Here is a 14,563-nt window from a genome sequence, read left to right on the forward strand (position 1 = left end):
TTTTATCTGGTCTCATACTCCTTTGGGTATATGTTTTATTTACTCCTTTTAGACCATGCACTCCTGGAGCACAAGAATTGAGTTGCTTTTCATTTTGTATCCCCATTTCAGATCCCTGCACATATGAGGAGTTTAATGACTATTTCTTGAATTGGACTGGACAAGGAATGTTTGACATAAAAGGTTGGGTTTGAACTAGGTCTTAAAGAATGGATAGGACTTGCATAGGCAGACAGAAGGGAGTTCAGTAACACTCACTTGACTGTTACAAGTGGACAGAATGGTTTTAGTAGAACCACGGAAGTAGGAAAGGGTAATGTTTATGGATGAACAGAAATGAATAAATCAATTTGATCCAAGCAAAAGATTCAGCAAGGGTCAAGAATAGATTAAGCTGTAAGCAGATAGGGTTCAGATTATAGAGAACTTTGTAATATCTTTTATTTATAAAATTTTATAGTTATAAAATTTTTACAAAAAATGTATTGTCTTCTGACAACTCATGAAAGAATAAATGAATGATTCCTACATAGGAAGTTGATACTTGAGAACTTTATCACTACTAGGACACTTAGTGCAAGTGTGAGTTAACTTTGATGGAATGATATTAAGAAAAAATTTAGGGATGAGAAAAAGGATTGCACTGGGAGAAGAGGGGAGAGATTGGTGTAAATTATCTCACATAAAAGAGCTATTATAGTGGAGGGGAAGATGGAGTGGTGGGCAAACAAGAGATAGAGAGCATTATGAATTGTAAAATGGGTAATTTTGATTATATTAAATTAAAATTTTTTTACATAAACAAAACCAATGCAATCAAAATGAGAAGGAAAGCAGAAAACTGGCACAAAAAATTACAGCAAGTATCTTTGATAAAGTCCTCATTTCTCAAATATATAGAGAACTGAGTCAAATTTATAAAAATACATGTCATTCCCCAATTGATAAATGGTCAAAGTATATGAACAGATATTTTTCAGACAAAGAAATCAAAGCTATCTCTCTACAGTCATATGAAAAAATGCTCTAAAACACTATTGATTAGAGAAATGCACACAAAAACAACTCTGAAGCACCATCTTACAACTGGCAGATTGGCTACTATGACAGAAAAGGAAAATGATAAATGCTAAAGGGGAGTTGGGAAATTTGGAACCCTAATGCACTATTGGTAGAATTGTGAAGTGATCTAATCATTGTGGAGAGCAATTTGGAACTATGCCCAAAGGGCTATAAAACTGTGCATAATACCACTATTAGGTCTGTATTCCAAAGAGATTCAAAAAAAGGAGGAAATAATCTATTTATACAAGGGTATTTATAGCAGCTCTTTTTTTGTGGTGGCTAAGAACTGGAAATTGAGGGGATGCCCATCAACTGGGGGATGGCTGAACAAGGTATGGCATATGATTGAAATGGAATATTATTCTACTATTAAAAAATTAAAAGCAGGGTGATTTCAGAAAAACCTAGAAAGACTTGCATGAACTGATACAGAGTGAAGTGAGCAGAACCAGTAGAACACTGTACACAATAACAGCAATACTGCATGATGATCAACGTGAATGACTTAGCTATTCTCAGGAATATAATGATCTAAGACAATCCAGAAGGAATCATGATGAAAAATGCTCTCAGCCTTCAGAGAATGAACTTATAGAGTTTGAATACAGACCAAGCATACTATTTTTCACTTTCTTTCTTTTTTTTACAGTTTTATTCCACAAAATGGCTAATATAAAAATATGTTTTCATGTATAACTGCACATGTATAACCTATATCAGATTGCTAACAGTCTTAGGAAGGGAAGGGAAAGGAAGTGGGGAGAAAGAGAGAGTTAGAATTGGGAACTCAAAATTTTTAAAAAGTTAAAAATTATTTTTACATGTAATTGGTGGAAAATATTATTAAAAAGAGAACAAATGAAAGAAGATTTATTAAGTGCTTACTATGTGTAAAACACCATGTTAAGTGATGAAGATACAAACAGAAAAGCAAGAAAGTTCCTGCTTTGCTCAAGTTCTAATATATTCTAATACAAGGCAGGCTTCAGCTGCAAGACAGATGGTACAATGGTCTTTTAGGCCCAGTAGCAAGATAGATGGCAATTCTTTTGTTCTTCTTTTGAGGCAATTGCGGTTAAGTGACTTGCCCAGGGTCACACAGCTTGTAAGTGTTAAGTGTCTGAGGCCGGATTTGAACTCAGGTCCTCCTGACTCCAGGGCCAGTGCTCTATCCACTGGCCCCAGCAATTCTTTTTTAATTGATAAAATCATATTCTTTTCTGATGTCAAACCATTTGGTGGCACCAAGAACTTTAGTGACAAGAACCTTCTCTTCTTTTTTTTAGTAGCTGTTGCTTTGAAGGAGACAGGAGATGCTGTACCTCTAGAGGTGTCCCATCTCCATAAGCGTGGTTCCCCTGGGCTATGGCTGCAGGGCCTGAGCTGAAAGTAGAGCAGGTAGTCGGTGAGATGGTGCTTGAATACAGATAGCTAGGCCTCAGGAAAGGTGGTGGTCAAGGTGATGGTAGGGGTTTGGCATTCCTGGCACATGCTGCCTCTCAGGGAAAAGTGCCATTTTAAGCTGGGCTGGCCTGCCCTGCCTGCCTTTTCATAGCAGCTGGTGGCGGTGATGGTGAAGATGGCAGGCCTCATCTCAACAGAAAATGCTCCCCTGGGGGATGGTTTGGTGGTCTGAACTGGAATCAGGGCTGATGATCTCAAGGGCATACTATTCCTGGAGCACTGGGTATAATGTGTTTTAACGTCTAAATATTATTAACCCTATTTTACAGATAAGGAAACTGACAGTTTAAGTGAACTGCTCTAGGACAAACAGTTAGTGAACAGAATTTGAAGCAGGGTTTTTTTACTTGAAATTTGGTACTTCCTACGCCAGCAGAGAGAAATAGTTTTGAGCTGGGGAAATGTGATGGATGAGACAATTTAATGAGATTAGTCTGGTTATAATGTTCAAGATGGACTGATGAGGTAAGAAAAAGGAAGTATTGAAAAGACTTAGCACAATATTGTAGGCAAGAGGGCCCATGGACTTAGTCTAGGATTGTATTTCTCCTTCCTTATTTCCCTAATTGGCTTCAACTCTTGTTGTCTAATTAATTCCCAAGCAATAAAATAAAAAAAACCTGTTCCATCATAGATTAAAGCTCAGTGGCTCCTTTTCTTAAGGAAAGTTAAAGGGGGAGATTAGTGCTCCATATATCTAATTTGGCTCTCACAGGGTAGTGGTAGTGGTAGTGGGAATGGAAAAGGATAGATATGAGAGGGGCTTCAAGGGTATGGTCTGGTGGTTAAATTAAAGGTGAAGTCAAAGATAAGGTGAAGATTCATCATGGATAAAAACAGGGAAGTTTAGTTGGAGATATTGATTAAAAGGAAAAAGGATTAGTTCCATTTTTTTCATGCTGAGTTTCATGACATCTAAGTAGAAATCAATCACTGCAGTCAGAGGGTGACATAGGGCTAAAACTCAAGGGAGAAGTCTGTCCTATAGCTCTATACACTTAGAGAACAAAGATAGATGAAGTTATGATGGCTGTAATGTGCAGCAGATGATACCCTCATTGACACAGCATCCACTTTCTATTTCTTAAAGTGCCTACCAGAAATCTTTCCTGAGTTCTTTGGTTGCTAGTCATCTTTCCCAGGAAACTACTTTGCATAGAGTTTATATTTAATTTCTTATGCCCATGTTGTTTCCCTCCAATAGAATGTAAACTACTTGAGGGTGGGAGTTATTTTATTTTTGTCTTTGTATTTCTAGGATAACATATGCTTGTTGAATCCTAAGAACTTTTGTATTCTTGTGAAGCCAATATAAGAGGCACAGTGGACAGGGGTTCAGCCTTGAATTTAGAGATGGGGGACTTAAGTCCTGCCTTTGACACAAACAGCTTGGGTCACCCTGAGCTAGCTACTGAACTCTTCAGCGGTCTATGTCACCGTCTGAGCCTTTAAGTGGCAGAAAAAATGCCATCCTGGATTGGATTTAGAAAGCTTCCTTGTCCCAATGAAATTACAAGTCTAGTTCTTATAGCTATCCCTATAAAGTTAAGAGAGTTAAGGTACCCTCATTTGTAAAAAGAGAAATTCAGGTTACCTTTCTATTTGTCTCAAGTTCCATATGATGTTTATGTGTTGGAAATTCTGGTCAGAATTATTAGAGCTTATTAAAACAAGAATCTGAGGGAATCTTTTTTTTTTTGGTGAGGCAATTGGGGTTAAGTGACTTGCCTAGGGTCACACAGCTAGTAAGTGTTAAGTGTCTGAGGCCAGATTTGAACTCAGGTACTCCTGACTCCAGGGCCAGTGCTCAATCCACTGCGCCACCTAGCTGCCCCCATTTGAGAGAATCTTAAAGGAACAAACCCCCTAAATTTGCAATATTTTCCCCTCGCTGTTTAATGAATCTATAAAACCAACAGATCCTACTTACCTGGGCCTGCCACAGGGGGTTCAGGTTTGTGAGACTTCAGAGGATCTAATCTATCCTTTTCCAACTGTTTCCTTGTACTTCGTTGGCGTGGCTCACGGAACATAGGCAGTGCATGAGCTGGAAGTCACATTAAAAAAAATTCATTTTAATAATAACTCTTCCATCCAAAAACATAGCTAAAGAATGACTAACTGAAACATGAAATAAAAGGCATAATGATAGTCTCCATTTATAATGACAATCTTACTGTCACCAATTAGCCCATTTAGTTTTGAGATTGTTCACCTCTCTTGGAATGGAGCCGCACACAGGAAACATGGTTAAATCCATGTCACAGACTTCAGTTATGAAAATACACTTCCCAAACCATTTGTAAGCGAATAAAACTTGGTCAGCAGCTAAAACCCAGTTTCCGTGGGACTTCCTAAGATTATTCATCACAAATCATACATGATAATACTAATAGTTAAACTGTATATAGCATGCCTTCCACCCTACAAATTTCCCCAGATGCTTCATAACACTGGAATCACTTCACACATCACTGAACTCTGACCAAGTCTAAGGAGGAGTGTGACAACACTGAGCAACAGTAGAAGGCCGGAAGAGAGAAACATCGTATGCCAACAAAACTAGGATAAAGGTTGCCCTGAATGTAGTGGGGTGCCTGAACTTTGGGGCAATTTAGTGGTGACTTGAACTATAGGCCTGTATATGAAAATGACCCTGCAAAATAAAAAAAATCAAATTAACACATGCTGAGGGTCAGATAACAGTTTTATTCTGGGGTTGGGTAAGTACAGCAGTGTTAAATACTTGTCTTTGAAGCAAAACAGTCAGTATAATTCCTTTTAAAACTCATATGAAGACTATGATTTCTTTCAAGAAGAAAACTTTTTTTTCAGGGGGCCAGGGGCTTTGAAGGGAGAAGGGATATTTTGTTATAGTAAATACAAATGCCTAAAATTTATATAGTCATTCACAGCAAAGAATCTGGAAGTACTTTTTCTTCCCCAGGAACCAAGACCACATCACTCACCAGTGAAATGCAGCTACATCGGGGAGGGGCGGGGGAAGTAGAGAACAGCCTCTGTGCACAACAGTATTTTTAGGAAGGCAAGTGAAAAATAGCTTTTCTACTTCAAACGACTTTAGGGGTGGAGTGGGGGTAGGGGGGAATTTAAGCAAGCCGCATGTAATTACATGAGCTGGAATTTGGTCATGACACCAAGTTTAACACTTCTACTCTTGCAAAAAATGTCATGGGATATCTTTAATGATCCCAGGTTCTAAGGAGGTTGGTTTTATGTCTGATCTGCCAGGCAGAACCATCAGCCACACACTGCCCCCTGGGCATGACACTAGGGCACTGGCTGGGCTAGTGGGCACTGTGGGGCTTGCTGAACCTCTTCTAAAGTTACTTGGTTTTCTTTCTCAACAATTGTTTTTAGTCACTTGGAAGGGCATCCATTAATGGAAAATAATCAGGATGACTCTGTAAAAAGCAAGTTTTGTCAGGTCAGTTAGATTACATTCCCTGTCAGAAGGACATCTGATAAATCTTGGAGAAGACAATTTGCCTTTATTGAGATTTTATATCTTGTTCCACATAATTTAACTTCACACACACAGATCTGTATCCTCCCTCTTCCCATGTTCTTAGGCTAGGTTGTGGGTCTTTCAGAGGCTCACAACCCTGGTGATGATAGGTTACACTGGCTGGGATTTTCCCTTCTGGGTTGTAATAGTGACGTGCAAAATCCAACAGTCCTGTCTGTCTCTGATGAGTCACACAAGTAAGTAAGCTACTGAATGACTGGTAGTACCTTCCATATGAATGAGATAATTTTTCAATATATGCCTGAACTGAAGTCTTTCCTCCTCAAAATCCTGAAATCAACACCACATGAAAGCAGACAAAGAATGTAACTTTTAAAGATCATTCCAATCACTTACGGGTTATGATGTAGTCCTGGGTTAAAGTCTCAGCTTGTCTAGTCTTCCTTTTGTTTTTAACTACACATAATTTTGCTCCCCTGAGAGGAAAAACAAAAGAAAGAAAAGGCTATTTTGTTTGGTCCTAGAAACAAAGCACACATTGAAATGAACAGATATTTCTGCTTAGAAGTCCACTCTGTACATGCCATCGTGCCAAAGTCCAGAACTGGCCAAGCTAAGGCCAATAGATGGAACTTCCAAGATAATAGAATTACACTTAGGAAACAGGAAATATACCACTTGGTGGCTATTGGCAAGTAAAGGGATTACAGAAATAATAAGCAAACAAAGAGAATCTGGACACTATTTTTAAAAAATTTATCTGTCATTTTTTGTTTTTTGTTTTTAAAGAAAAAACATAAAGACAGCCTTCTAGAGACAGTTAAATATCTGTCCTTTCTACCCCAAAGAACATAGAGTTCAAATTCTAGCCTCAGACACAGAAGAAAAGCCCCTGGGTGGTCTACATTCTAAAGGGTATCTGTCCACATCTCAAACAGAACCCACATAACTGTCTGGAATTCAGTAGAACAGGCAGTGTTGGAAAGAGCTAAGGGGCTCCTGGCCGAGACTGAGCTGAACTGGCTGGCTCCGTGCAAGGAACCCCAAACTACTACAAGTATTCTTGCAAAGAATGCTTGGATGTCTATTTTAATATCAGCAAGGAAATATAATTTTTTTTTTAAAGATTGGATTTGAAATTTGCTGAATGAATCTTACATCAGAGTTAATAAACTTCTCAAGAGAAATGTGCTTCAGGGTAGCTAGGTGGCACAGTGGATAGAGCACCGGCCCTGGATTCAGGAGAACCTGAGTTCAATCTGACCTCAGACACTTGACACTAGCTGTGTGACCCTGGGCAAGTCACTTAACCCCAACTGCCTCACCAAAAAAAAAAAAATGTGCTTCTCAATCTTAGTTACATCGCTTATTTTCAGTCTCCTTTATAGCAACAAAATGCCAACTAGTTTCATGTAGCACAGTAGGCTTGTTTTTCTGGATATGTAAGGGGTGTAGCACGCTGTAGGAAAAGAGGACTGGCAGCTTCTATCCACTGCTAAATCATGGTTAATGAATATTCACTAATTGAGCAAGATGAAAACTAAGTCATTCTATCCTTTAAAAGAATAAAGACAAATCGGTCAAAATAGGCTTAATGAGAAGCTTGTTTTGAAAATGAGAAGAATTTACTGATAAATTGCTACAACAATAACAAGTCACTTTTCCTACAATTAGACATTGGAGTTCTCTCCATAAAAGAAAATAGAATGACCTTTTGGAAAGGAACAAAAACTTCTAATCTTAGTGCAATGACATATATGAGGATTTCCATTGTGAGGAAAATAGAAACAGCTGAAGGATAAAATCAAGATATTGTACTTTTAGAGAAGTATATCTTTGGAACACCTATGTTCTAAGTCTGATACTTGGTGGGGGAGAGAGAGAGAGAGAGAGAGAGAGAGAGAGAGAGAGAGAGAGAATGTGTGTGTGTGGGTGTCTGTGTGTGTGTAAAATTAAAGAAAATTGTGCTGTCTCCATCTACTGGCAGAGAAAAACCTTACCAAACATCTGAACTAGTAACCTGTAGAAAGAACAAGCTATTTCCATTTCTATTTCCCAGCTTTGTGCCTGTATCCCTCCTAAATGCCAGTGCAGACCATGAAATAGTAGGGTATGGAATGGCAGATAGGGTCTTTTTTTTTCTTGCACTCAACATTCCAATTAAGAAATTACAAATCCCCTGGAAACGCTCAAACACTGTGAATTCTGTATAGATCAATGAGAATACCAAAACCCTCTCTGAAGTCCAATACGATCAGCTCAACATTTTAGTCCTAGGAGCTCTTACTCATACCAGCTGCGTTTTCCCAAAGGGCAAAGCCCCGTAAAAGGGAAAAGCAGCAAAGTAAAAGAAGAAAAACCCATCCCCCTCTCCACCTCCACCCCCTGTTGTTGCTATTCGTCTTCAATAAGTTATACTTATAAAATACCTCTGACTCTTGTTGGGATCATAATACACTTTAGCCAATCCATTTCCGGTTCCAACCATGATCTGGTTTAACTTGGGATGCCACAGGCAGCGCACCACACTCTGAAAGAGGATTGGAACATTAGATAACTTGCTCTGCTTCTTGTTAATCCATTTTAATATATTAGTTAGTCTTTCAGCTGACCACTAGTTTGTTAAGTGAAATGCATGCTGGTTTCCTCATCACTGTTACTGATAAATTTTCAGGTCGCTCTCTTCTGAACAACAGTTACGTTCAAAATAATTAGTTCTTAGCTCATCATTTGTTGTCTGTATGACACCCTTTAAATATAAAAAAAGTGGTTCCCTTCTTGACATTTTTTCCCCTTTCCTGACAGCCTTGGAACCACAAAGCTAGCCTTTCCCAGCTCCGTTGGCATGTGTTGCTGGAATCTTGGAATGCTGGGCCCACATAAGTGAGCTATGCTCACCACTGAAGCAGACTGGGATCTCAGTGTTTCATGTTTTTACACACACAGTATGTTCCTCTGGATGACAGATTGAGACCTAGCTCTTTCATTTATTTATTGTTTTGATCATGATCAGAATTTTGTAATGTGTTTGGCAACAATATTGTCCGTTTGTAGACACCGACCTATATCTCACCTCCTAGATTTAAAAAACAAAAACAAAAACAAAAGCAGAAAAAAAATGCATAATGAAATCAAAAGTCTTCATACATTTTCATTTGAGTGGGACAAATGATCATGTGATTTCATTGCCAGTGAGGAAAACTCACAGCAATTTTGGATTCAATGAGCCCTAACTTTTCATTGCCTCTTCCTAATCTATTCCTTAAAGTACTCAAACTGAACTACAAGCTGCATTTTTGGTTTTTATGGGGATATACAATAGTGGGAGGGATGGTAGAGATAAGGAGAGTGGAGAAAAGAAGATAAAGTCAACAGGGAAGAAAGCAATGATTCCTTAAAAAGATCAGTGGCCCTACTCCCCCCCTCCCCCACCTACCCTCTACTTTTCCAGGACTGCAAAATCTTCTCTGACACAAGATATTTCATGTGGAGTATGAGGCTAGAAAAGGTACCTTTATATAGAAAAACATGAAAAAAAATTAAAATTAGGGATCTACCTAAAAGAAAACTCATTAGGTTTTGGAATGGAACTTGGAATGTAATTAATTCTCTCAAAATCTGGCTTCCTTTTCCAGCTTCTTTTGATATCAGACCAATATCAGACCCTCTCTGATAGAGGGATTGGTGATAGAAAATTCATTGGCCAGACCTTTCTCTTTCTTTGTGGTCTTACCACACACTAAATAACTAGGAACTTCCCAATGACCACATGTAGATTAGAGGATAAAGCTAGAAGAGTTACCAACGTATTTGTAGAAATATGCCTACATTAATAGTCTAAAAAATTTTATATGTTCTTCAACAATGTTCAAGTGAAGATTTCATTATTATTCCCTATAAGGGAGAGCACAAATAATTTCTTGATTTTTCTCTCACATTACTGATTTTTACTTGGGTGCTAGAAAATGAGTAGTGCATGACACAGAGAGAGATAAAATACAAAGATAACATGGGACAGGGGAGAGGGGCCAGTAAGGACCTTAAGAAACCCCTACCCACTCCACCCCACCTAAATAAATAAATGGGATCACTGCCAAACTTCCAAATGGGCTGTGACATAGCAGTTGATTTCATTTAATAGAATCACAGAATGTTAGCACTCAAAAGTATCTTAAAGAAAATTTGGTCCAACCACCTAATTCATGGATGAAGAAATCTCTTCCTCAGTAAGCTGAAGCCTGGGCAAACAGATTCAAGATCTGCTGGTTCTCAAATATGAGTTCAAGTGAGGAAGTTATAGAATTTGGCCACAAATCAGAGTAGACAAATTCCAAGAAACCAAGCCAACAGGCAACTTCCAGAGGCAGTGTGTCGACACAGGCCAGCCACATACTCTTTTCTTTTCTTTTTTTTTTTTTTAAATTTTATCTTATTTTTGAGGCAATTGGGGTTAAGTGACTTGCCCAGGGTCACACAGCTAGTTAAGTGTTAAGTGTCTGAGGCCGGATTTTAACTCAGGTCCTCCTGAATCCAAGGCTGGTGCTCTATCCAGCCACATATTCTTGATGGCCTCCTGGAAAAGTCCAACCTTGGTGAAGGATTCCTCTATCCCTATGCACATACATACCCTTCCTTCCAGACCAACTGGGCAGATAAACAAATTAGCTAGCATACACACATATGAGGAGAGGAAGGAATACTGTTCACAGTCCTTCTGGCATTGTAGAAGAAGGCGCAATGAAGGCTACTTGAAATAAACAACCTCTCCAGTACCCTGATCACTGCTATAATAAGTAAGCAAAGCAGCCAACAGGGAAGTGTGTGAGTGGTCTGACTGAGGGAAAGGACACTTAAGACTCAATTACTCTAAGGTGGTTATTAATCAAATACTATAGAGATTCCAAAACATGGCATGACAAAACAGAATTCAAGGTCAAAGGTGGGTGGGCCTTTTCGTTTGTTAATGTTTATTGTATGCGTGTAGCTAACCTTTCTAAACTGCAGCTAATGTGGTTCCACACTTTGTACTGTCAAGGAAATGTATCTTATAGCAGGGTATTGGACATCAGCCAACCCAAACAAACCCTGAGACAGCATGGCTAGGAGCAAGTAGAGCTGCCACACTGCTAACTTGTCAAACATGCATCCCTGGCCATACTTAACAGTACACGTGCCTCCCAGAAAGCTAAAAGAGCCACCGTTAAGACAGGCAAGCTAAAAATCCTCAGAAAAAGGTGCACTCAATCAATCAGTCAACTTATATCTCCTTCCATCTCCTCCCTTCAGAGGTTGCTTCTTTGGATAAGGGATGGTGGTTATGTGTGTGGGCAAGTAGGGACTATGGCACTCTGAAGAGCAGATTTACAGTGACACACCAAGTAAAGAGTCCAAGACACATTTTAATCCAAGGATATGGAATACACCCTTGGGTAGATATGATGATATAGGTGCTTGAACGGTCAGTAGTAAGTCTTCACATAAAGATGAAAGAGGCCATCTCAAGAAGAACGTTTTAATGTTAAAAATAGAATTTGCACAATGTAATCTACTGAATATCCAAATTTGGTCAATAAGATATTTTATTCTTTATAGCAATCTAGTTAACCTTACAAAACATGCAAATCCATTCATGGCTTCCATTAGCTACCCAAGTTAAATTCCATTTTGGCATAAAATGAACTTTGGTCTTTTAAACCTAAACCAGCTTTCCTTTTAGCATTATAATGTGGCAGTGCAATAGAACCACAAACTAGCCGGTAAATACTCAGTTCTAGCAGCCACAAGGAGCTAGAGTTGGAGATCATCAGCAAAATAACTACCAGGAGTTAACAAGATTTTAAAGCACTCAAACAAAAGGATTTTCCTTTCCTGCAGTGAGGAAAATAAGGCAGAAGCAAGGGTGGGGATAAAAAAGCACAACCAGCAGCTTGCCTCTAAATTCCAAAATATTTTAGGTTTGTTGCATTAACTCTTCACAAAAGCAAAGCAGCTGTAAAGAGTGACAAATTATATGCTGGGTTTTAGCGAGCCCTTCAAAAAATGAAATCAGTGGCATACGTGATAAATTAGCCTCTAGGTGAGACAGACAGACAGACAATCTGTCATTTCCCAACATACCTAATCTTAAAGTGGAAATCGGTAAATATATAAACTTGCTAATAGGCAGGTGGCAGTATAACAATCACAAACAAAAAAATTCCACTTGTATCCACTTCACGCGTTACTAAAAAAGAAATCAATGCCTGTGTAATATCTTATATGTCTGTATAGCACACATCTAAACACCATCACTATCCTTCTATATATGCTGAAAGAGAGGAAGCCCGAGACCCTTCAAAGTATTATATCTTACACATTACTATGTTGAAACTCTATTTCCTGATACTTTCCAGCTGCTAGCCCACACTATAAACCAAATCCCATCTGGTTTTAAATATGTTTTGTTTTCATCATCCTGTGTAGGGATATAAAATCTATATCTTCAAACTAACATTATTTGGGACAGTTTTCCAGGGCTTTCAGATCAAAATCCTCATCCTGACTAGTGATAGAAAATGTTCTATTTTGAAGTCTTGTTCTGACTTTACCAAAGCACAGGTCTGAATACATCAAACCCTCGACTCAAAAACTCCAGTTGCTCCTTATCTTTAGGAATCAATGTAAACACCTTTGGGTTTGATATTTAAAGCTCTCCACAGCCTTGCCCCATATTAGCTTTCCTGGCTCATTATACACGCCTTCCCTTCTTCCTCTATGGTCTAACCCAACTGGCCTTCTTGTGATTCCTCATACAATACTCCATCTCCAATCTCCAGGCCTGTTTCCTGGAACATGTTCTCTCCTCACTGTCACTTCTTGGCATCCCTGCACTCTTCAAGATGAAGCTCAAGCGCCACTTTCTGTATTAGGTCTTTTCTGGTCTCCCCAACCACTAGTTCTCCCACAAGGTAAGTTACCTTGTACCTATTTTGCATGGGCTTTGTCAACTCATTTCTATGTTCCCCGAAGGCAGGGGCTGTTTCTTTTTTTTTGGGGGGGGGGGCATCTGTATCCCTAGTTCCTAGCACAGAGTCTGGCACACAGTAGGGATTTAACAAAAGCTTGCTGGCTGGATTTCCTCTGCTTCTCTATCACAAAACTCTAGAAGAAAGTAGTCACTTCCCTCAAGAATTCCCATCATTTCTACCCCACTCAGCCCCTCTGTTAGTGAAAATCAGAACCAGAATAGAATTTCCCTTTTTTAGTTACCCCATTTTTGAAGGCTGCAACTATCATTGAGGTTAGTCAAAAAATTATCAGCAGCAGCTTTGTTTTTTGCGGGGGGTGGGGGGTGGCCAATGAGGGTTAAGTGACTTGCCCAGGGTCACACAGCTAGTTAAGTGTCAAGTGTCTGAGGCCAGATTTGAACTCAGGTCCTCCTGAATCCAGGGCCAGTTCTTTATCCACTACACTACCTAGCTGCCCCCAGCGGCTTTGTTTTTGGCAGACAGAATGCTCCAGCAGATTTCTGGACAACTGAAATTCACATCACTACTCTTTCCTCCTTCCCAAACTCCTCACTTATCTTCTCTTTGTACTTGGAAGGGATTGTAGTATGCTCCATTAGTAACAAAATCTCTTTTGTTCTCCCCTTCATTAAACTTCACCCAAATATTCTCCCATCTTCTGATTCCTGGATATGCTCTAAGGAATATAGTTCTTTAATATACAATGTTGTTCTGCTCCCCGCTAACTCCCCTTTTAAAATTATTTTTTTAACCATTTCTTTTCCTTCTGAATAAGGTATACCAGTCCAAAGTCATATTCTAGTCATGGGTTTCATCCCATCAAGACTCAACAATACCTCTGAGGTCAAATTTTCTTTCTTGCATCAGGATCTCTAATTCCTCATTTGTTGCCTAAACTTTGGGTCTTTTTGTATAGGCTTTTGAGCCCAGGGTTTTTACTACTGACTTCTATCTTTAATTTTATTCCAAAGTTCCATTTTCCTGATTTCCTTAACTACTCTAACACCCTCAAAATCTCTACGTGGAACAATGCTTTTGTTAAGGAAAAAGACCCTAGTCCTCTTTTTATCTTTTAGTATGTGTATATGTATACACACACACACACACACACACACACACACACACACACACACACACACACACACACCACCCCCACCATAGTTTTCTGGGGCTCCACGATTTTTTCTAGCCTTATCAACTACCTCTAAAATTGTCTTCTTCCTCTTCTTTAATTCCTCTCCCAACTTCTGAGGAAAGACATCACCCTCAAAGGGCAGGGAAGACACATAAGGAGGATGATATAAAAACTTTGCTGTCTTTATAATTTTCCTTAGGACCTTCTGTGTTTAACTTCAACTAATGAGAGACAAATATTGATTTTGGAGGTACATGGGCTAAAATACAGTTATACGTGGCAATTCCCCCAGACATCTGTAGACCTTATCTCAATGATCAAACTGTTCTCACCATCAGTGGAGCCCAGCTGTTTGTTTAGACTGTTTTCAAGTTGCCCTGACTCGCATTTCAGAATGAGAAG

General features: G+C 39.0%; 1 protein-coding gene across 1 annotated transcript in view; it reads right to left on the bottom strand.

Annotated features, from left to right (window-relative positions):
- WDR70 (WD repeat domain 70) overlaps positions 1–14,563 on the bottom strand; it is a 326,112-nt gene that overhangs the window by 24,726 nt on the left and 286,823 nt on the right. Inside the window, exons 14-16 of the mRNA XM_043979740.1 lie at positions 8,449–8,549; positions 6,416–6,495; positions 4,460–4,576 (exon numbers count right to left, since the gene is read on the bottom strand). Coding sequence (XP_043835675.1) covers positions 4,460–4,576; positions 6,416–6,495; positions 8,449–8,549 — 298 coding nt within the window. The remainder of the gene's footprint in view (positions 1–4,459; positions 4,577–6,415; positions 6,496–8,448; positions 8,550–14,563) is intronic.

Source organism: Dromiciops gliroides, chromosome 1 (assembly GCF_019393635.1).
Source record: "Dromiciops gliroides isolate mDroGli1 chromosome 1, mDroGli1.pri, whole genome shotgun sequence".
In the NCBI taxonomy this organism is placed as follows: domain Eukaryota; kingdom Metazoa; phylum Chordata; class Mammalia; order Microbiotheria; family Microbiotheriidae; genus Dromiciops; species Dromiciops gliroides.